The sequence below is a fragment of the Lipophrys pholis genome (assembly GCF_963383615.2).
Source record: "Lipophrys pholis genome assembly, chromosome: 7".
In the NCBI taxonomy this organism is placed as follows: domain Eukaryota; kingdom Metazoa; phylum Chordata; class Actinopteri; order Blenniiformes; family Blenniidae; genus Lipophrys; species Lipophrys pholis.
Genome location: NC_137638.1, coordinates 28,388,660 through 28,412,692, shown reverse-complemented (window position 1 = coordinate 28,412,692; position 24,033 = coordinate 28,388,660). Strand labels below are relative to the sequence as shown.

The 24,033-nt window shown below is 42.5% G+C and overlaps 1 protein-coding gene across 6 annotated transcripts; it reads right to left on the bottom strand.

The window, feature by feature from the left end:
- Positions 1 to 629: 629 nt before the first annotated feature.
- cdca2 (cell division cycle associated 2) lies at positions 630 to 22,986 on the bottom strand. 6 transcript variants are annotated; one of them, XM_080467410.1, is made up of 15 exons: positions 22,852 to 22,986; positions 22,366 to 22,540; positions 18,780 to 18,916; positions 13,603 to 13,768; positions 13,074 to 13,225; positions 12,586 to 12,732; positions 10,579 to 10,690; positions 8,156 to 8,439; positions 7,968 to 8,019; positions 7,790 to 7,864; positions 7,275 to 7,423; positions 6,352 to 6,402; positions 6,036 to 6,107; positions 2,170 to 2,335; positions 630 to 2,079 (listed from the first exon to the last, which is right to left on the bottom strand). In XM_080467410.1, exons 2-15 carry the CDS (start codon positions 22,538 to 22,540, stop codon positions 1,274 to 1,276), a joined length of 2,544 nt encoding a protein of 847 aa, XP_080323536.1. In that variant the 5' UTR covers positions 22,852 to 22,986; the 3' UTR covers positions 630 to 1,273. The 6 variants fall into 6 exon arrangements, with proteins under 6 accessions (XP_080323536.1, XP_080323539.1, XP_080323537.1 ...); XM_080467411.1 differs by having other exon boundaries at positions 637 to 2,079; positions 6,036 to 6,104; XM_080467408.1 differs by having other exon boundaries at positions 637 to 2,079; positions 7,968 to 8,029; positions 8,157 to 8,439.
- Positions 22,987 to 24,033: the final 1,047 nt, after the last annotated feature.

Genomic DNA, 24,033 nt, shown 5'->3' with positions numbered 1-24,033 from the left:
TGACGGACTGGCGACACATCCAAGGTGTAACTTGCCCTCACCCCATTGTAATCTGGGATTGGATCCTCCACGATTGACCAATACAGAAGATAGAGAAATCTCCATCTCCAACTCGTTACATGCAACTCATAACAACCGCCACCAGATGGCAGTGTGCCCCCACTACATGGACATGTTACTGGGCGTATGATCCGAGTCCATCGGTCTTCCAGTCGGGGACACACAAGACTTTGGGACAAACTGGGGGGAGTCAGAAACCTCCAGTGTCCTTCAGCCAAGCGACTCCGACTCCATGTAAAAAAAAGGAGGGAATCAATTACCCCGTGATGGATAGATTACAGTCATGCATCATTCTGGAAGCCAATTCCTCCGATGTGAACTGAATTTGAAACTCAATTTGTTAGTGCTGCCTGCCGTCCCGTTCTGACAGATGGATGAAGTTGGAAACTAGCAGCTGATTTGAATCTGCCGGAGCTCCAGGTTGAAGGTCAATTTACTTCCAGGCATTTGGGCTGCATTCAAAATGCAGATGAGACGAGTAATATATAGTTTCAGTTATGACAAAAAAACAAACCCTAAGCAGAGAATGCCACTGCACTTGAACTCGAGTCACCACACAGCTGGAACATCACGTTTATGGAGAACAGTAGCTGTTTTATTATTTGGATGAATTCATTGGAAATGAGTCTAAACGAAGTTTGACCTGATATGTCGTCTTAACATGGAGCCAAAGCTTTGAATCAGAGCCAAGACACGTTTTAACCAGTTAACTCACGCTTTTAAAAACACACAATAACTGGTTTTAATGAAGAAACAAAATAACAAAGAATTATTTCAGTATATTAATTTGATTTCTGTTCTTTCCTCTTCCACTAAGCCAGCTGCGGCTGACTGATGCTAAATGTAATCCGACCATCTTCGTCTCTCCACAGGAGCAGATATTGACTTGGAAAGGATCCATCCATTGACTTAGGAGGGGGACTGAAGATGCAGTGTGATTACCAGCTGAGTGGTTGGACATTGATTCAGCAGTGGTCAGCAAAGATGATTTGACTCTGGGAGTATTGAGCGGCTTGGTTACTGGAGGGGAAACCGGTTACAAATTACCGGCGAGCTCCGAGAATTCACACAGAACTAAAGCATCAATTTTGTACATCAGCATCTTCTTTGACAAAAAATAAAATAAAAATCATCTAATTGTCTTTTGAGAAAACAGAGTAGTGATGTGTGACGTGTAATAAATGTCCAAGTTCATTAAAAGCAGCAGGCGGTCTCACGAGGCGTCCTGCGTCTCCTCGGGGAGCGGCGGCTGGATGAGCAGCGCGGCGCTGGGCCGCCGGCCCCGGGTCTTCCTGCGGGCCTCTCTGGAGGAGTCGGGGGAGGTACGAGGCAACCAGGCGAGCCCCGCGCCATCGCGGTCCAGGTCGCAGCGGAGCCTCAGGCTGCGGCGCACAGAGCGCTGCCCTCTGGTGGTGACCGGCTTGAAAACATCCTCAAAATTGAATTCGTCCTGCCAGGGGGCGAGGAGCTCGCCGGGCGGCCTGGGTTCCTCCTGACCAGCGGAGCCTGACGGGACGTTTTCCTGCTGGTTGGCTGCCTGGTCACCCGGCCCCCTCTCTGCTTCACACGTGCTCTGAAGCTCCGCTGCGTGGTTCTGCTGCTCCTGCAGGACCGGGACGAGCGCAGAGCTCCTCCTGCCTCCACTCTTCTGCAGCGGCAGCTCTGTGCTGGGAGGTTCTTCACATGAAGCCGGGGCCGAGTCGGTTTTCTCCTCCAGGTTGGAGCAAAGCGTAAGTTCAGAGGTGAGAGCACCGACTTCCTCAGTGTCCTCCTGTGGAGGAGCTTTGTGTTCTGATTGGCTTCCCAGTGCCGCCGTTTGGTCTTCACAGTTTTCTTTCTCTTCACTCAGCAGTTTTCTGTCAGGAACGCTGACCTTCCTCTTCCTCAGTGGTCTTCCTCGAGCCCTCGGCCCCGACAGCCTCCTGTTCCCCCTCGCTGCATTCCCCACTTCAGCTTCCTCCGTCACAGCCGCCGTGCTGGTGTCAGTCTCGGGGTTCTGGTGAGCTTCGACTCTTGTGGCTGTATTGGAGGAATAAAACAAGGTGATTTGAGGGAAAGAGGAATTCCCTGCTGCTCTGCCGTTAAGGAGCCGATGCAGTCGTCTTTTACCTGCCACGCCCGCCAGAGGAGTCTGCGGTGCTGCTGGGGATTCGCTGATGAAGCACAGGTTCTCCGTGATGGGGGTCAAGCTGGGGTTTTTGGAGGCGTATTCACGCGAGCCGTACAGCGAGTGGTCCACGTCCTTGCTCCAGCGGCGAGCGCCTCCTGAGGCCGTCTGGAGGACAGGATTTGGACAGTTTGTACTGACGGGGTCACAAATGTAATTTGTCAGCTTGCTTGTTTCCTGTAACGATGTAATATGCAGAGCAATTAGTCCTCGTACATCAAGTCAATATCAGCCCATTATCTCGCCAGGTGATTATCCTCCATTGATTCCTCACTACCTTTGCTGTATATAAACACATCTTGAGTCCAGAGTTTTAGTATTTCATGGCATAGACCAGGGCTGTCACCATATCTGGGAGACGCTCCAGGCCGGCAGGACGGATCAAGTCGAGTCTTTCACAGAAGACAGACGTCAAAAAATTGTTCAGGAATTTAATTCTCAAAAGAAGAAATTAATGTTTTATGACAAATACATAGATTTAACTTGTGATCACTGACTTTAAGGAGTGGACTGCAACACGTTGACGTGCAGCGTGTCGGCCTCACGCTGCACACAGAGATCAGCAGGTTTGATTGTCACAACCACGACGTTCTAGTCAGGAGCTCACTGCTCTCACCTCGAGGCCGCCACCGCTTCATCGAGTGTTTTCAAATCACTTGTAGCGGGTGAAAATCTGAAAAACCTTCCTGCAACCAAACAAACCATCTATGGCTGACAGTCTTTACATTTAAAAGAAACAGAATAAATAAAAAATAAAAATGCTACTGGAGGCGTTGAGCGTTGTAAGCTGACTGGTAACATGAGCTCCAGTCCGGATCAGAGGTGTCCAACACATTTTAGTTTAGAGGCCACGTTCAGTCCAAGTTCATCTCCAGGGGGCCGGAATGCTAAAATAGTGCCACAATAACTTTTAACCATAAAGATTAAAGGTGATTAAACATGATGGAAAACAATTACTCCCAAAAATGAGGACAATCTCAACCATTTCAATGAAACCTTCTGGTATAAAATACAGTGAACAGTCCATATAAACACCTACAGCTGATGCATTATGGGTGTTTTGACAAACGCACTGACAGCATGGCTTGGAGTCGAGCAAGGTGGCTCGCTCTCATGGCAGCATCACTGATATCTCAGCTCTGGGTCTCAGTGTGGTCTTCTTTGGCATTTTTACAATTTTCTTGGTGGTTTGGCCGGATTGGAGCCGTAACCGGTTTTGGTCCACGGGCCTCGAGTTTATGTTCGACACTCCTGGCAAACAGTGAGTCACATCTGGCAGCCCTGGTGCAGACCGGCGTGGCGTCCATATTTAGTTCTGTCAACAGCGTCTTCTGCGCTCTGGGGTCCCGAGATCTGATCACGTTTCACACGGCGGTCTGATAGAGGTGGCGTTTAAAATGTAATGTGAATGATCTCGGAAAAAACATCAGATCCCAGCAAAATAATCTGAATTGAGCATCAAGACCTGCAGTGTGAACGCTTATTGTTGTTTGGGAAAAACGAAGCTCTTGTGACTCATTAGCTGCACTTGTCTGGATTACCCTATTTATTAACTAATCACGACTGAGTGGGCTTAAAGGATATGTGTAGTGATGTTCTTTATTTCGCTCCTTGTCAACAAATCTGCCGGTGAAAACACCCTGCACTAAGTGTATGCAGCAATTCTCTCGTTTGACTAATGTTCACAAAAACACTGCGCTCTGCTTTCCATGGAAATTATTCCGCCTTGAAAGCGAAACAAAGGCGAAGGTACGTGTACAGTATTCGTGACCTTTGAATGCTGCTTTACCTTCTCGATTGGAAGAAGTGCACCTGGGGCCCAGCTGGGTGAGCAGGGACGCATTGAAAGATGAAAAACTGACTGATGAATTCTGCCATTGTCAACTAATCCCAAGAAAATCAGTATCAGCCTTTCTGTTTGTCACAGCTGCAGGAGTTATAATACATTAGGCAGATAACAGCACACAAGCTCCATGATTGATATCGACCTCAGTCATAAGCTTCAGTGCATGTCAATACAGCAGAAAAACAGCATTTTGTCTTTTTTAATATGTAAATTGAATGACTATTTGTATTTGTGTTTGAGAGATGCTCCATTTCACATTTAAGTAAAATAATCTGAAAAAACACCTGTTATGAAACAAATCACAATAAAACACTTTGAAAACTCAAACCAAGCAGAATCATCTGAATGGAGTCAAATTCACTTTGTTTCTACTCTTCAGGTTCAAATGATGGCAGCATGAAATCAAACAAGACCAGGGGCGACTGGTCATTAGGGGCAGGGGGGCTGAGCCCCACCTGGTGTCCTCAGGAAGGACTGCATGCAAAGTATGCTATTAATTCTTTAAGATTATCTACAATATTTTCTTGTCTGTGAATACAACTTCCTCCGTTCATTCAGTTCAAGTGATTCTGACGAATCGTGGGGCTTGAAGCCTGAAGCCCCACTCACGTCACTTAAAAGCTCAGAGCTGATTGGCTGGTGCTGATTTAGACGCCAGTCGTCACAAATTCTGTATTACATTAGCTTGTTAGCAGCGAGAGCTAACAAACAGTTAGTAATTAAAATTAATGATGTTGATTATTTACGAGGACGAGATTGAAGCTCTTACTTTAGTGGAGAAAGGAAAGGGAACTATGGGTAAACCGAGTAACGCTGTGATCAACAGCTTCTAAGAATCTCTTAACTTTGCAGCTTTACTGGTGGTGGAGTGGTAGAACGACCGTCTTTGAAACTGCATGACGTGGTTCAATTGGTATCATTAACTTTTTTTCCGATCGGCTATCTCCAAGGAGCAACATTTTTACTGAATCAGCACCTACATGGTTGTTATAAGGTTATGAATACACTTTACTTTGGAATTCAGTGGCGTCACTAGGCCTGAAATACAATCTTGTCCCACCAAGTATTTACATCTAAAAACGCCACTAAACAAGACTAAAAGATGTGAGATCAGGTTTAGTTCAGGGGCCAAACAGCCCACTTCTATCTCAAGTGGGCTGGACTGGTGAAAAAATAATAACCACTAAATGTTTTTTCAATATTTTCACAAAAACCAAAGAATAACTACCAAAAATAACTACAATCTTAAAATAAAGCCAATTGTAATGAAACATTCTGGTACAAAATACAGTCAAATGTCCATAAAAACACTAGTTTTTGCATTAGGAGTGTTTTTTTTTTTTTTTTTACAAACTCACTCTGTCAGCATGGCTTTGAGGCTAATGCTAGTTGTGTCGTGTCGTGTCTACTACTCTTATTAAATTCATTTTGAAAAATAAAATAAAATAAATTTTTCTTGATAATTTCCACCATTTAATTGGTGGTTTGGCGGCTGGATTAGAGCCTCTTGCAGACCACTTTTGGCCCACAGGCTTTATGTTTGATACCCAGTTTGAACACATCTGCAACAGGAGGAAATGAGCTTTTCCACCGTTTCCATTTCTGTTCTGGGAGTGTGATTACAAAGACATGGGACACTAATCATGCGAGTCTCAGGCCTTTCATTGAATAGGTTTTGATTTGAATGGTTTAGCATGAGTATTGTCATGCTCGAGCAACATGATAATAAAACAGAAAAAAAAAAAAAAAAAAGGGTGGCGTCACTGCTGCGGCTATGAAGGTATAACACTTGGGAGAATGAAGACAAACATAAATCTTTTCTGTAACTGGACTTAAGAAAGCTGCAGCTCGTCTGAGCAGCCATCAGCTCCATGAACGGCTCCCTCCAGGAAAGACACATCTTCAGAGCCCTCTGTGACGCGACGTAAAGAGAAATCAAACGAGCAGACTCGGCCAACTCACCTTCATCTTCCCAGAGGCCGACTTGGCAGCGGAGCGCATCGACCTCTTCACAGGTTGGCTTTCCTCCGGCTGCTGGGGGAACAGAGAGCTGGCCTGAGGATACATTACACTGACGGCCTCCCTGCCACACTCCCTTGCACACATCAAGTAGAAATCCTTGGACGTGATTAAGTTCAGATCCAGAGGAATTAAACAGTAGATTAGATAGGAACATGTTATGACCCCTAAATTATTAAGAAAAAAGAGAGAGAGAGCGAGAGAGAAACTTGTCTGGTAATTGGAGATTGGTACAAGTGAGAGCGGTTTGTTAGCAGACCTTCCTCTTTCTGCTGCCTGAGCGGACTGAAGCGGCCGGCTCTGCTCCTGCCTGGAAGGAAACACAAATTCACAAGGTTTAAGACGTAAATGTGTCCAATTCTGATATATTAAGGCCCCCCTCATGCGACCAATGTCCGTGAGTGTCCGCATGTGCGCAGAGTACACGTGACGTCAAAATCGTCATCCGCCCCCGTGTGTGAGGCTCCACTCCGACCTCTCTGCGGTCGACCATGTGCAGCCCAAATTTTGTGGCCGACTGCATGCACCAGTCTCTGTCTATTCCAGCGCATCACGATGGAGGCAAACTTTGAAGCCGACATGCAGAAATACAGCTGACGCTTGTCCTCGTCGACGCTTCTTATTTCCTGGACCAGCGTGCTGAACTCTGTTCCTTGCTCTATTCACGTTCCCATTCCTCCTCTTCGGCCAAATATAACAAACACAGGAGCTCTACTTTTTCTTGTTCACGCGAGGTACCATTTTCAATGCTCAGCGTCCTTGACGACGGGGATGCGTGGACCAATGCGCCTGCGTGGAATGCGAGCTGCTGCGTGTCCAGAAGTGGAGCATGGCCACAATCGTGTGCACCCCGCGGACACGAAGACATGGGTAGCATGAAGGGGCCTTTATACGGGTAAGATGCCTTTGTTAATGTAGCCTATTAAAAGCTAAAAACACAAAATATTATATTTGGCAAAGAATTTGGTGCAATAATGTTGTTTGTTAATAAATCTTACACTATTGAACTACTTTCACTTTTTCTGATTTGTGAGGAACATACATTTGTGGGATGAGCAGCAGTGATAAAGTAGTGAAGGAGCTTCGCAGCCGTCTCAGAATTATAGGAAGCATCATGACAAAGAAATAAGCTCAAAAACAAAAATGTTATTTTTTTTCCAATTACAAAAGTTGTTTGCTGACCTTCTTTCTTCTGTTGGGTTTTGCTGAAGGTGGATCTTCAACAGCTGCTTCTGGCTGCTCCTTCGTCTCTGGGCAGGATCCAGGTTCCTCCTCAGTATTTATCCGACAGCTTGTGCTGGTTTGGAGGTCAGACTCCAAGGAAACAACAGCTGGAATGACACACGTTTGAACATACAAACAAAATGTTTAGCATCTGCCAACAAATGACAATATTTAAAAAAACTAATTGTGAAAGCAGCATTTATAATGCTGACTACCTAAATCATTGTTGCACGCTTTGAAAAAGATCATTTACATATCAATGTGGCTTTTATCTTCAAATATCTGTGCAAGTCTACATTTACAGAAACCAGTGATTTCTTTCCAATTACTTCAGATATTTTTATTCTGTCCTCAAAATGAGAATCTCGAGCAGCACACAGCTCCATGATTTGTCAGGAGATAGCAGAAGACACACAAGTCAAGAGACGAAGACAGGAGGTTAAGTGACAATGAAAAAGAAGAAAGCAGCTCACCCGTCTCAGTCTGGGAAAGAGACTCCTCCTGGAAGGCGGCGTTTAAATTCAGCGGCCGGGTGTCCCACAGACACTCTGGAATAGATGGAAAGAGCTGTTGGAGTTGGACTGCTTCCCAACAGAGGAAATAAAACTATTTTTCACAAGGCCAGTGACTGTATTCAAACTAATATTCAACCTGGATTGCTCGTCACTGCAGAGTCTTTCTCCTCCACTGAAGGCGAAACAATCTGAGGAGACCGGATTAAGAATATATTGTTTAATAATATTTACAAACTGGATCACACTTAGATATGTGAGGACTAACAAAACAAAAACATGTCTTTCTCATAAACAACACCCATCCTCCGGTTCTGTTGGCCTCACCTCGGATCCCTGCTTGTGGGGAAGTGAAAATGTCGGGGAAGCACCGAAGTCAGTGGAGCTGTCGAGGTCCAGCTGAGATTGCGGCGTCTTGGATTCGCTCTTCTGAGGCGTCTTCAGCAGCGAGCGCAGCTGGAAGCTCCCGCCGGGCGTGGCTGCACGAGCTGGCGTGCCTCCTTTCTGCAACGGCGTGCTGGGAGGAAGGTTCTTATCAAAGAACTCAGGGGAGAGAGGCCCTCCAAAGCGGACCTGCTTCTTCTTCTTCACCACCAACGAACCGTCGTCTCCTGCAAAACAGCAAAACTTTAATTGTACAAAAGACTTGCATCGTATCCCACTAATGTTTCAAGCAGAATAACAAAGCCACTCAGCTGCAAGCTCTCAGAACTACTTGCTAAATGGAAATAAACTTAAATAATTGTGTGTGTTTTTTCTTAAGGGAGTTAGAAAAACAAGAGATGGATGAAGACAGTTAAGCAGTGACGGGCAGCTTCACTTCAGGACTCACTGCTCAGATCCTGGTTTATGTTGGTGCATAAAGCTGCTAATGTTAAGGCAAGGCAAGGCAAACTTATTCATAGAGCACCATTCAAACAAGGCAATTCACAGTGCTTTACAAAGAAATAAAAGAAATGAAAGAAATACAGAATAAAGAAATACATTAAAGCCTTAGAAAAAATGAAAGAAATACATTAAAACAAATAATGAAGAAAAGTAGAATAAATATGGTAAGATATTTTTTAAGATTAGTTTAATAAGTAAGTAAAGTCTATGTTTAAGTCCTGATTTAAAAGAAGTGAGTGTGTCAGCAGTCTTCAGGTGTTCAGGAAGTTTGTTCCACAGGTGAGGAGGTAGGAACTAAAAGCTGCTTCACCTTGTTTCTTCTGACTGTAGGAACAGTGAGTCAACCTCTTCCTGAGGACCTCAGAGGTCTGGAGCTTTGATCTTCTACAAGTCAGTCTGAGACGATTTAGGCCGAGACCATTCAAAGCTTTCTAGAGCAGAAGGACCATTCTGAAGTCAATCCTTTGATACACAGGCAGCCAGTGGAGAGGGTGGAGCACAGGTGTAATGTGCTCCACCCTCAGTGTGTTGGTGTAATGTGCTCCACCCTCTTTGCGTGGGTGAGGACTCTGGCTGCAGCGTTCTGGATGAGCTGTAGTTGTCTGACAGATTTTTTACCGAGGCCTGTAAACACTCCGTGACAATAATCCAACCTCGTGAAAATAAATGCAGAAGAAGTTTCTCAGAATCTTGTTGGGTCAGAAATCCTTTGATTCTTTCAATATTTTTCAGATGGAATTAAAGAAAGCAAGACAACAGTTTCTGTAATTCAGACATTTTGGTAAATAATTCCTGGGCATCATATATCAAACATGTTGCAGCCATTCATAGAGACCAGCTCCAAGTATATGCTTCATCAAGTTAAAGTTTTGGTACAAAACATATGAGTGACAACTAAGAACTATTTACTGCAGCCAGTTTATTGCCTTACTGTCCAATAAAAACTTGTTTGTTGTTCTTGTGTCCTGTCCTTTTCTCTCGTACTATCCTCTCGACCAGAGGTGTCAAACACATTTTAGTTCAGGGGCCACATACACCCCAATTACATGTTGAATGGATTGGACCGGTGAGATAATTCCATAATAATCTTTACATTTAAACTTTAAAGTTTTTCTTTGCTGTGGCACAGTTGTACGATTGATGGGATTGTATACATTTCCCCAAAAAACATCTAATTACAACCAAAAATGACTATAATCTAAACAGAAAGTCAATTTTAATGAAACATTGAGGTGCAAAATACAGTGAAAAGTCCAAAAAACTTCTATAGCTGTTGCATTATGGGCGTTTTCACAAACCCACCCTGGCAGCATGGCTTTGAGGCTAGTTTGCTGGCAATGAAGTTGCTTGTTTTCAAGGCACCGATATCTCAGCTCCAGTCTGAGTGTTGTGTTTACTAGTCTTAAGACATTTGTTACAGAAAAACAAAACAATGTTTTCTTTGAAAAAGTGACCTTTTGCTTGGTGGTATGGCCGCATTGGAGCCTCTTGCAGGCTGGTTTTGGCCCACGGGCCCTATGTTTGACACCTCTGATGTAAACCCAAGAAAGTTGCCACCGCTGAGCCGGATACTAGTTTTCCCCTCCACTGTGGACGAAGCTGCTTTATGTTGTAACATGTGCTTTCTACCAAATTTTTTTTTTGTTGAAAATTATGCATGAATTCCAAACTTATTTTCATGCACAGAAAACCGACCTGTGGACACATAGAAAACATTTCCTCTGAAATTACAACAATGCAGCCAAGCAGACGAGACACAGAGGTACAAAACGCAGTGCTGTGCACAGAGCCTCAAAGCCGAGGCAGAGCCAAAGATAAAAGAGCAGTTACTATGGCAAGGCCACAGAAAGCGGCGTGTTTACCTGTGGGCTTCATGTCCAGCAGTGAAGGCAAAGAGGGGATGTGGAAGGGGGAGGCGGCTGCAGGATCAACAGGTGGTGGGCGGCTGGGGCTTTGGACTTCAAAGACACTGTCCTGTGAAGAGAGAAAATGTGAGATCCTTCCTTCTGTTGGACTGTGGCTCGATGCAGCTTCACACAACATGTTCAATGAGACACATTAGCATTTCATTCAGCACCAGGACACATTTTTTGCAGGAAGACGATAAAGCGTACAATATTCTTGAATCACCTCATCTAATCAACTCACTACAGGTGTCCTTTTCATTTCTCTCCTTGCAATCGTTAAAATGGGTTGGTCTTGATCAGCGGAGCAATAAACACTCAGCACAGGCAGTGATGAGGCGGAGTGCTGCAGCTCCAGACTGGGCATAAAAAAGCTGAAAACTCAAGACTAGTATTTCACTTAAAGTAAATACAGGAATCTGGGAAGGGGGGAAAGAAAAGCTTCCACCCAGACTGACACTGGAACTCTTCTAAATATGGGGTATTATTTCTAGTTGCCAGCATGACAAACATGTGCCGAGGACTTTGAGGCAAGACAGCACTTGGTTGAGTGAGGAAGGAAGCGCTGCCTGGGCAATAATATCATAGGTCTGCCTTGTTACTGCCTGCTGTGTGGCCACAGACCAGACATCTGATTACTGCTCTGTGCCCGCCTGCGACGGATGTGTGCTGCACGGAGCCTCTGGGCATGCTCAGAAGGGGATCTCAGTTAACCAATGTTACAGTCGCGGATCCAAATTCAGACTTTCACAAAACAGCTGTTGTTACCACGGACAGTAAGAATACAAATAACGTCAGAAGAATCGTGTTAACGTTATTCTGATCCTGGAATGACTTTATCAGAGGGGAAGTTTATACAATAATCTAGAAAGCTTTAGACGTTAACCCTTCTGAAGCAGACCATTTCAAATGGATCAAGTTATTTAAAAGAAGGATAATTAGATAGTTCATCTATGCATCACTATGAGACATTGGAGCTCATCCCAGCCGTTTCAGAAAAGTTTTGCATTTACACAGCAACGTTTTGAAAACGAGGTGGGTTTACACGGAAACGGCATTAACGCAGAAAACAATGTAAATTTACAGAAGGGCCACGAGTTTGCGCTGTTGGTCATTCTTGTAATTAAACCACACAAACACGCTCACAGAGAACAATATCCTATAAACATGAACAATAACATGTGTATGGACAGACAACCAAGTTGGATTGTAACCATGGTGACTGTCGACAAGTTGCATTTTCAGTAACTCTGGGCATCATTCTCTCGTAAAAATAAACCCAAAACGAAGTGACAGATTTCTGTTTTATCTCGAAAATGTTGTGAAAACAAGGTCAAAGTCACCATCATCTTTAATCGCAGGATTTTGGACTGAATTTCAGGAGAAAATCTCCTAACAAACAGGGAGAACATAAAAACTCCACACAGAAACTCCCCCATGCCCCACCCAGACTAGAATCAGGGACACTGTCATTATGAGGTGGAAGTGCCGATCAGTACATTTCAGTCTTGGGGGCCTTACTGTGTTGAGTTTGCATGTTCTCTGTTGGTTATGGCCTGGCGACCTGTTCAGGGTGTAACACTACCTGCACCCAAAGCCGGATGGAAATGTCTACAGCACCCTGCAACATGAATCAATCATAACCCTTTTCTTGAGGGACACACTTTTTTTTAACACTTGAAACCTCGGCTTTATTTGAATGTAACTCCCTTGGTAAACTGTATTTTGTAATCGATCTTCCTCTTCATCTAGATGCTCTACCAGTTTTTCTCAGAGTGCTTACACTTTTACTGTAGATGCTTTCACTTAGTAGTTTTGTGATGTCAATTAATTAATGACAATCCTTGCCCCCTCCCCCGGTTTGGAATGAGTGGTACATAAGATAGATGGATGCCGTCATTTTAAAATGTTTGCTCTCAAGGTGTCTCATATTAACTTCTTTTAGTCGTCTAAATGCACATGTACCTGTTGTTTCTTTGAAGGCGAGTGGGCGCTGAAATTAAAGTTAGCATCGAGGGTTTGAAGAACAAGCACAGCGTGAGCCTCTTCCGCACTTCCACTGGATGGCAGAGGTGCTTCTGCCACATCCTGGATCACTGGGTCTTTATTCACCTGCGGACATGAATTTGCTTTCAACGTGCCGTACCAAATAAGTAAGAAAGCAAAATAGATACAACAGCGTTCAGACTTTAAAAGTTAAAATCAAACAATATGCAGCCATGAATAAATTATAGCGAGATGTTTGCAGTAAGCAGCAAAATCTGCTTTGCTTGAGAGGGGCTGTTTGTTTTCCATCATTTGAGTTGCTTGCAGTTCAAATTCCTCAACCTTCCATTCACGGAGGAGTTAAAAATACTCTGCAGTCAATGAAAAGCAAGTACAGAGAGGTAAAAACCTTTCAGTTAAATTATTTATAGCAGCCAAGTTAAGTGAGTGAGTCAGAGTGAGAGTACCTCCTGCTCCTTCAAGCTGGAGTGCAGGATGGGAGCGCCGGCCTCTCTAATCTCTTGGCTGCAGCCTTCATGGGGGCCCAGACGCCTCCTCTTGCTGGGTGTGGGTGTCACTGGTGGGTTGTTCTCTTTGCACGCATCATGGCTGCTCCCTTCTGAGTGGAAGTAGAATTAATAAATAACATCAGTCAAAAAGGCACATTACATAAACATACAAAAACAAATGGGACTTGGGGACATCGCAGTTAAATAAAGATCCTATATCAAAATAAACAGTTATGAAGAAAAAAAAACACGATCAAAAGAAGCGTGATAAAGTCTCACTTCAGCAACAAACTGCTTGGAAACGTTTAAGAGGCTGACCGAGAGGACCTGACTGCTGTGAGATGTTGTTGGAGTCGAGCTTAGACGGTGTGATGCATTAATCCAGTGCTCTTAAATGGTGCCTCCAGACATCATAAAGAAATCCTGCTGGCATAGATCCTCATTGAGGAATGAAACTATTAATCCTGTGGCAATGAGGCGGCCTCACCAGACAGATAATCTCTTGTCCTGATGCATCCGTCAGCGTCGCTGTCCTGCGCTGGCTTCGGATCACAGGCGTCACTCTCCTCCACATCCATCAGAATCTGGAAGGAGGCCATCTTCTGCCTCAGAGTGGAGGCGACCCGGGGGAGGAAGGGGCTACTCCTGACAAGCTGGAAGTCAAGAAGTAAAAGCAACACGTCTATGCAGGTCGGAGGTCAAAGACTTCAGACTACGTCACAGAATGTACTGACAGGAAACACATGTATCACACACAAACACACGGTGTGTTTGCTTAGTCCAGCGTCCCCTTGCAAGCGAGTCCCCATCTGTCATATTTCTTTTGTTCTTATAATTGTATGGAAAACTGCTCTCGATATGAAACTCACCCCATACAAACTTGACAATTGGAAGTTTTCAGAGTGGAATAATGTCCACAAAAACCTCTTCATCCACCTTTGCAACATAGTGCACCGCTCCCCTGTCAATCATATGCTCGGTGTGACTGTATCCACCACAGAGCTTTCATCCTTGACACGTTCGAGCAGTCATGTGATTGGCCCAGGACTTTTAGTGCCCGCCTCTTCAACCCCATTGGTCAATATCTATCTGGTCTCTTAAACAACATAGAAGTCATATTCAATGTAAAGTTCAACAGTTGGTTCTTGAGACTAAGGCAATTTCTATTTGGTGGATTATTCCTTTTTTTTAACATTTCTCTTTGGAAATAAATCCTAAACTGTTAGAAATCCTGTTTATTTCCACTTTAAATGGTGTCAAATGTTTAAGGAACGGCGCAGAGTTGAGGATACTTCAAGTCTGAGGAAACGAGGCATATTTGGCTTCGTTTACACAAAAACATGTTAAATTAAAATGCATGGCTTTTACCTTTGTGCTTCAGAAAAGTTATACATTTACACAGCGATTTCTTGAAAACCATGTCTACCTATACAGAAAAGGAAGAAAAGCTGAAAGTGATGTAGTTTTCATGTAGGGCCACGAGTGGCGCTGTTTATTTGTAATGAAAGCACACATGTTGCACACGTGGTGCAGTAAACAATACGCTATGAACATTAACAATGGGAGTACAATGGACATTGGTATGGACAGACGACAAAGTTCGTTTGTTATTACCGGTGACCCCACTAGCCCTGTATATATAATATTAACCTTTAATCTAATATTACTTATTTTTGCAAAATTGATCCTTCCAGCTGTATTCTATTCATTCTGTGTTCTTTTATGTGCAGAGCTATGTTGTAAGAATTTCCCCCAAAGATTTCTAAAGTATTGTTGATTCTGAAATCGCTCGCACATGTGCAGAACTATTTACTATGGCCGTGGTGCACATGACCAACAGCAGCATTTCGAAACACTGCATTTGCCGCGGTTTCCTCGGAAACGGAGTCGGAGCATTTTCAAAAAGTTCCACCCTGAGAGCAGCTTTCAAAAACTCATGTCAGTGGATCCGAGCACCGTTGTCATGGGAACAGATACTCAAAATGCGACAAAAGGGTTCCGTTTTGACTTGAAATCATTAGCAATTTATTTAAATCAACAAGAAGGAGCCTTGGCGTGTGTGTGAACCAAACACAGCCACAAAAACAACCAAGGAATCATCTACCAAACAGAGATTTCCTCACTTTTTGTGTGTAGTTTGACTGCTACTGACATTTGCCCAGATGAGACGGCAACATTTAATATCAACCTCTCTGACCTCCACGGTGCGAGTGTTTGATAATTAAATATTGAGTTATGTGTCCATGTAATGAGTTCTTCATTGGCTCTTACTTTACTCTGATAAAAAGAGCAGCGATGCGCTGGACTATGTTAATGGGCATTTGACATGGCAGCCGAAGGAGAGAAAAAAAGGATTTAAGCATCATTACACTTTCACACAGTTTGACCTTTTCCTCCACATTGATCTTTCAAAGCCCGTTCTGTAAGGACAATTCACACCTTGCCATTTATTTAACAGGACTCGACACCTTTGCTGAATGAAAGCAGTCACATCTTTATGAATAGTTTAAACATATTGCTCCACATTTAGCAGGCAGGAAAATAATCCCGATTGTTTGGGATTTTTTGGGAGTAAGAACAAAAGTTGAATAATTATGCAGGAGATCAGACGGCTGCTCCCTCTTCGCGCCAAAGACGAGATAACCAGGCGGCTTAACAGCTTAACATACATTACATGCAACTTCTTGTTCTGCGATGCGCCGCCGCATGTTGGACGCCAAAACTGCCTGAGAATATTTGAATATGTTCAAGAGCGACGTTGATTTAAAAGTCACCCGTGACTAAATGACAAAATCCTCACTTTAAACAGCCAAACTAAGTGGAAACATTAAATATTCCATGTGTGAAAAGAGTTCATCATTTGCTTTATGCTGTGTACTTTTCATTAGAGACAAGTCACAAAGAGTCACACCATTTCAAAAGAAATACATTCTTTTTAACAATTTTACTACCAGATGAATTTCTTCTAATTTTATGGCTGTAGAATCTTCAAAAATGCGCAATGAGTGAGTTTTTCAGAAAACTGCAGAATTTTGCCCGCGATTAGAGTCACACTAAGAAGTCCAGAGTGGAATTGTAATGACTCGTGTACCAGCACGAAGCTTTACTCCTCCGCTTTTTTATAAGTTTGTCAATATTCTAGAAATCACAACTGGTATAGGTTATGAGAAGTATCTATGCTAAGCCCTGTCAGTAGTGATAAGATAGGGGGAAAAAAAGGAAATATTAAGAAATCAAAGGTCCCTACAGGTATCTACAACTTCAATTTAAGATCTTGATTGAAATTGGTTCCAAATTAAAACCTGGTACACGAATATTATTTTCTTTGCAGTTTGGACATTTCCCAGACACATCTGAACACGATTTACAGCAAAAGAATTTATGGCAACAAAACTTTTGTGCCGCCCTTAAGGGCAGATTTTGCAAGGATAAATCTTTCAACTAATTTTCCAATTAATTAACTGATTAAAAAAAGTATATAATCAGACGGTTGCCATTTTTTGTGTTCATTCTATTTTGAATGCAACTCAGGGGACAAACCATAAAAGCTCACCTGTACCATGACAAATGTAAACTGTAAATTAAACATCACCAAACAAAAAAACAAAATCAACAACAACCTAAGTTTACAAATATAGACATTTTATATCAATAAAAACTAAATGTATATCAATACAACAGCCTTTCTTAAAACATTAGGTCTAAACAGTCTAAGTAGCCTGCTTATCAAAAAGTAGAGAATATCTTGCAGTTTCATTAAGTCATATACTTAAGTTAAGTTAGTTATAGATCCTGGAGGAGTGGGTACACACTCAATTTTGGCTTCTTTAAAAGCAGCCCAGAAACACCATTTCTTTTAGAAACAGTGGCTGTGAGACGACTGTATTTAGTGAAAATCCATCGGGGATATTTGCTCATTGCCCCATAATGTCAGCATAATTTAGCAGTTGTGAACACTTTGTAATAACGCGCCCTATTCTGCCTCCGATTGGCTCGTCAGCCCTCGTGCAGCGAGTATTAGCCAATCAGAGGCAGAGAAGAGCCGGTCCCCGAGACGCATTTGTCCAAACAGGTGGAGCACGAAACTCCTAGGCCTGCTACATGCTACCTGCTAAAAACTTTCAGGTAGGAGCGATGTAATACATGCTAAAAGAATGAGTGATACACTCACCAGCGAGCTGGAATGTGCGGCGCCACACGGCAGTGAGTAAATAGACGCCACGCACACTTTAGTGGCTACACCACACCTGCCGCCGGCATTCTCATATCAGAACAGTGAAGGAGGAGAAAGAGGAGCAGGTTTAGCAAGCAGCTACCACGGTGCACAATTTTGTAGAATATTTGCAGCAGCTCTACAAAATTTAAGACCAACAATATCAAATTTAATACTTTTTAAAGACGTTTTTAGGGTATTAAATGCAGATTTGTAAATTCAATACTTTTAAGACCTCGCAGGAACCCTGAGAAATACGGTCTAAATCAGTGGGTGTTAAACATGAGGCCAGGGGGCCAAAACCGGCCTGCTGAAGGCTCCAAGCTGGACCGAGCAAATTATAAGAACTTCAAAGAAAAACTTGACTTTTTTCTTTTTTAACAAATTTCTCAAAAACAAAGAGAATCTTAGTCAGTAATGGTAGGACTTAGAAACATGAATAAATAATAGCATTGGAATAAATCACATCAAGATTCATACAAAAAAAAAATTTAAATGACTGAATCAATAAATACACGCATCCCGAGGTCAGTCGGTTTCTGATCAAGTCATTTCTCAGCAGACCATGTAAAACGTGGATGAGAGAAGCCGAGCTGATGGCCGTCTGCAACCTTAAATTATCTCCCTCACATAATAGATGGTACCTGGTACAGGCTTTTACATTGACACATGAGTTAGAGTGCGTTTTAATGTAGTGTTCTTGCTTTAATCATTCACATGTGGCCGACTGCCAAGCCCTTCAGTGCCACAGTGATCCCTCGAACAAAACACTGCCTTATTTAACACCATTCGCCAGCGCAGAAGTCCTTCTGTCATTCAAATGGCAGTGCCGCAGCAGGAGCTCCATCACTCTCTGTTCAGCTCGGCCCCTGTGCCGCATTAAGCTAATGTTGATGCATTAAGCCGCTGCTGAAATTAACAGTTCTTGAGTGTGCTACTCAGCCTGATTGCGGCTGAACATTATAGCTGTGGTGGCAATTGTGCGTTACTCGTGCTGTACGAGTCGGACATGATGGCCGGTCTGCCCTCCAGTCACAATATGTTTTCAGGTTACAGGGTGCACTGTTGGCAAATTACAACGTTGGGATAAATATTGTAAAACAGCCCAAGCTCAAAAGCAATTATGTTTGTTTAAATATAGCTCCGATGATTTAAAAACTTCATGTTTCCTCCACACAGATACTGTGAATAAACCCAGAACCAGCTCCTAGAAGGGTATAAAAACTACCAGATTCTACACATTGCAGCAGTGACCGTCCCTCGGTGTATCTGTGTACCTGATAAATACAAGCAGAGGCAGCATGTTGTACAGTCGCACACCATATCCACAATGTGTGCCACTTTAGGTTCTCATCACAGAGAGCAAAGCAAAAGGGCAATCTGAGCACAGCCTGGCGCTCCGATAGGATGTGACAGGGACGCCAGGTTCGCAGCCACAGGAAGCAGCTCACCTCTGGAGTTTGGGAAGCTTTAGGAGTCTTCATCCTCTGTTGTGCCATGAACCGGATGAGGGAATTTGTCTCTGGGGAGCCCCGGGTTCCAATGGCGGATCTCCTTCTCGCTTTAATTTGTGCTACACGAGACTTATCTTGAGAAAGAGAGAGAGAGGAATTCTGCCTCAGTCACACTGGATCAGTACAACACACAAGAGGCGCAAACTAGATTAAAAAACATATTCCTATAGTGTGCAGAATTCATGCAATTTAAAAAAACAAAAAAAAACAAAGGTGCAAATGGAAACATTAATTGTGCATGCCAGGATTACAACCAGTGGTTGTTTTTCCAGCAAAACGTTTGATTGCAAGTGGTTTCAGTTTTAGAAAACAGCACTTCCGATCATGCTGAACCCTCGAGGCGAGGCCACAAGCAGAACCACTAAGTGCCTTCAGAGGGTAAAACACAAGAGGAACAGTCAAGCATCTGTGACGGCACGATATAACTCAGCAAAGCTAGCTATGACTGAGTACATTCCTAAATCAGGCTCTTTATGAAGGCATATTAATCTTAAACAGATTCATCAGGCACTTATCCCCTTCTCCGACTGCCAGCATTTCTCAGTCTTAGTCATAAAGAAAATGTATTGAACTGACAGCATTAATACATTTCACATATTTGTGCTTTGTTTGATCTCATGTCAAGACTTACATTAGTTAATTAATTGCAATTGTTTACAGGTAAAAGGCTCAATAAACCCTATGTTCTGTCTCTTTTTACCACTATCTTGAGTAAGGAGGTATAACATTTTTCAGAACTGTTAATTTACATGTGAAAGCCACATCGAGGTTTATTCATTTGATAAACTCATTCACAGTGAGAAATATACCAAGTTCCTAAGAGTTGAGGTCGGGCTGCTCAATTAATCGAACTTTAATATTATATATTTAGCAGGAGTCTTTTTTAAAAAAAAAAAAAAACATGTTCAGTAAAATGCAGTTCCAAATTCAAAGACATAATCGTGTAAATAATCGTGATTTCAATATTGCCCCAAATAATCGTGATTATGATTTTTGCCATAATCGAGCAGCCCTAAGTTGAGGTCTCTCTGCGGTACGGTAAGTTGTTCTCCAAGGCGCTCAGCTTTCCTTCTACAGTCCAAAAATAAGGCTGTCACTTCTTCACAAAAGGAAGTTAAAATTAATTAATTTGGATAAATAAGAAATAAATGTATATAAGAAACAGCACCACCTCTTTAGGTGTACAAACGAGAAAACACAAGGAGCTCTGACAAGACTGGAATAAGACCTGTCAGGGTAAAAAATATAACCGAATAGCAAGTTAAATTCACTTCTTATATTTGCAGGCGAGCACGGACGTTTGTTGTTGATGATGATTACGGCAGCTGTATCTTTATCTGGAACTTTACGTCCAAAATGTAGAACCTAAAATGGATTTGTTGTTGTCTGTTAAAAGCACCAAGGAATGACGGTGTCGTATGTAGTGCTATATGAATAAAGTTGAAAAATCTATCCAAACACTGCTTCTCTGTTTTGACATTTGTCCACTCATCACAGCTGTGCTCGCCATTGTCCTCCATTTTTGGAGCGAAACCACACATTATGAAAGATGTCTTGTGCTATAGGTCAGTAAGACACACAAAAGGTCAACATGATACATGTCCTCTGTTGGATCGCGAGGAAAACAGTCTGAAGCACCTCTGGAGACATTTTGAACAGGTAATTACAGCTCAAACATGAACTTTTCACCTCATATCCGATTGACTGTTCAAACTTGGTACAAAAAAAGAAAAAGAGACAGCCTTCATCTCAAAACACGTGTCTGAAGTCAATTCGTCTAAATTGTGCCCAAGATGTGAAAATGAGTGTTCGTCACCGTCATTCTGTGCTTCATTCAACCAAAGTATAACCTGGAAGGGCTCGGGAAGCCTGCAGTTACATAAAGACGCTGTGATGAGACCGAGATATTATTTATGGAGTGCTTGGTATCTTGCTCAGACTTTCCTGGTTTTAACCTACCGATAATGTGCTGTTGCAATAGTAATCCTGCTCGGTACCACAGCAAATTCAAACATTTGTAAGTTTGTGACCAAACGCCTCGAAGTCAGAATCCCACCGAGATGTAATGATAGTGTCGTGCTGTGTGACATCCAGTCTGTGAGGAGAGGCGTCTGTGACACGGCTGGGGTTGCAGGTGGACAATGGTTGATCATGTTTATGGAGAATCTGGTGCTAAATTACAGGATGATTACCAATCCAGGTTTTTATATTGTAGGAAGAAGCTGTTATGAACATGTACAAAAATATTAATACTAGAATAAATATCAAAATGTCCCAAAAGCTATACAAAGCCACCAATACCCCCTCTGGAAGTAAGCAGCCATGATTTTGCGTGGCGAGCGCAGTAGATATCTGTGCAGTGCAGGTTTGCCTTTTCAAACAGGAAGTGGTCAGATTTAAAGCCGGGGGCAATGACAGTACCTTCATCTTTTAAAAACAGACGTCTGGGATGATTTTTGGTTTTGAAAAAAAGGCAGGGATTTTTGACCGATTGGCCCATTGGTAGTAGCCACACGTAGCAGCGCTCAGGGGGGAACTGATGGGGGATTGTAGGACAACTCATGAAACGGATGTGATTTCAGACTTTCTTTGAGGAAAATAAAACTTGTGCAATTTACTTTTACATATTGGTATTTTTAATTGTTATTTTATATAGTTTCCATACATCTAGTGTACGTCCATATATATTTAGTATAGTATGACATGGCTTTGTTTCCCATTCTCTTAATAGTAAACAAATTGAACAATGTAATGCATGTAAATACATTTTTAGGAATTACGTTTGACGAGAAGCTCAGTTGGAAGCCACATATAAATATCCTGAAGTCCAAATTAGCAAAACATATTGACATAATGTGTAAAATCAAATAAGTATTAGAACATAATTTACTCAACTTATTATATAACTCCCCCATTCTTCCATATCTGAGTTAAGGTGTGGAAATAATTATAAAACAAACATTGATCCTATTTCTTTTTTGTTTTTTTTACTTCCGAAGGTCATTCCTCATAAATCAAGCTGATAATTAGGCTCCATAAATCCTGTTTGCCCTACCAAAGACGGTAAAAATACACAGTATTGTCGATCTTAAAACGCAAGCATATTCTTGTGTCAAATATACTCAACAAATCCTTCCAAATGTGTCAAATATACTTTGAAAGCCTTCAGATCAATAATGCTTAAAAAATTTGTCATGGACCGATGTCCTGAACCAAATGGACGAGTTGCAGGTTGCAGTTTTGTGGACCAGTTGTCCGTGCACCAATAAATCCTTATGTATTGAACCATAGCGAAGTATGTATGTTGACTGCTTGTGAGTGTGCACAGGGAGCAGTTCCAACAACCTGCATCAGTGGATGTAGAGAGTAACTATTAGTGTGCAGAAAAACAGTTAAAATCTCCCTGGAGCTCGTTCTGCTTCGCATGTCTCATGCGATCCACCCCAGGTGGCTGAGCAGGTAAACACTTCTCTTCGTCTCTGAAGGTGACGTGAGGGCAGCGGATAATATCCTGTCTTCTCACCTTTGCAGTTGGATGATAACTTCGGGGCGAAACTCTGCACAGAGATGCCAAACTGACAAGGTGTGAGCTCAGAGAAATCCAGCGGGGCCGGGGCGTCATCTGAGACGAGGGGGGGCAGCTTTTCCTCCTGCTGATCCACGTCAGGGCCCACGACGTCCGTGTCTTCTGCTTCCATCTGCATCCAGTATGGAGTAAGACACACACACACACACACACGCGCACACACAACACCACGCGTGTATCGTATCGTGCCATAACATCACGTAGCAGTAACAAGCGCGCGTGTAACCAGTCTATTTGGTGCCCAACGCCAAGAACCTCCCATCTACATTTGTTCATTGAATAAACACTAAAACACAAAATGTCCGTGGGCTGTTTAACGTTAGCATTCGAGGTGCAGCTCGTTAGTCTTACGACGGGACGTCTGCTCACAACAGCAATATCAACGTTTATAACATCACCGTGACATTAAGGTGTAACACTTACCGTGTAGAAGTAGAATAAGTGTAGTTTAAGGGAAAAAAGGGTTTATCGTCGATACATGTGTTAAACATGGAAGGTTGTCAACGCTTAAGAGTAACACTTTCAAAATCTCCCTCCGCTGTCCGAACCAGAACAGGCATCCGACGCGTCGATCCCTCCGCGACTAACTCTGCAACGTTCGTTCATAACGATGACAAAATAAAATACAAAATAATTGGTATCATATACGATTCATCGAAATGTAATGATAGAAACGAGCATCGTATTCAAAATTGGTATCTGTAACTACATAAAAGGTTTACTGCGAGGATCTAACTTCCGTGTGCGGAAGCGTTTGTGAGGCAACCGGAGCTCATTTAATATGAATTGGCCAATAGAAGTGTCAGACGTCACACCACGTGACCTCGTACGTATTCACACGTATCGACGTCTTACTCTGAGCAAAAACGAGTTGCAAACACGCAGATTGAAAAAAGCACGTTAAATCAACAATTTAAGTTGAAGTTTTAAAGTTCCTCCTTTTCAAACAAACTTGTTGAACCCGGGTCCAGTTGTTTGTTTTGTCAACACTATGGCTCAATAATGTTGATGTTTCATATTTATTTAGGTGTATTGATTATATTCTCTCTGTATGATATGCCTGCTATTGCATACGTTTTAAAGAAACGGAGTAAGTTGATGCATATTTTTCCCTGTAAAAATTCAGAAATAATGGTCCATGGTTTTATATTTCTGCTTCTTCAGGGGGAATATACGTCAAATGAGTAACTTGAAGCAGTGTTTTACAATGAGGTCCATACATACTTTGCAAGTCCCTGATGTGAATATCATGGAAAATATCTTTTTTATATGCTTGTATAAATGTTTTATGTATTGAATAAAACCTTACATGTGTTATAAATGTTGTTGTTTTGTGTGCGTGTGTGTGTGTGTGTGTGTGTGTGTGTGTGTGTGTGTGTGTGTGTGTGTGTGTGTGTGTTTTGTCATGTTATTCAACCTGTCAGTCTGCTGGTTGTCATGGCACACTTGGAAACTGCCACTCTATGTTGAAAAGATTGTGCTGAAGCACTGCCATTACATAGCTTAAATTGTTCTCAATTACATAAAAAAGCTATATTTGCACTCAGGAGAACAAAGCACTCCTCTCTAAAACCAGTCAAAGCATCAGTTATTCCACATGTAACT

What these genes read in the sequence shown, in the direction of transcription:
- cdca2 (XM_080467408.1), bottom strand. Translation starts at nt 22,540, where the DNA reads ATGGAAGCAGAAGACACGGACGTCGTGGGCCCTGACGTGGATCAGCAG. An exon ending in CCAGCTTGAAGGAGCAGGAG is followed by an intron (nt 12,733 to 13,073) that starts GTACTCTCACTC and finishes TCATGTCCGCAG; the next exon opens with GTGAATAAAGACCCAGTGAT. An exon ending in TCTTTCCCAGACTGAGACGG is followed by an intron (nt 7,424 to 7,789) that starts GTGAGCTGCTTT and finishes GTGTCATTCCAG; the next exon opens with CTGTTGTTTCCTTGGAGTCT.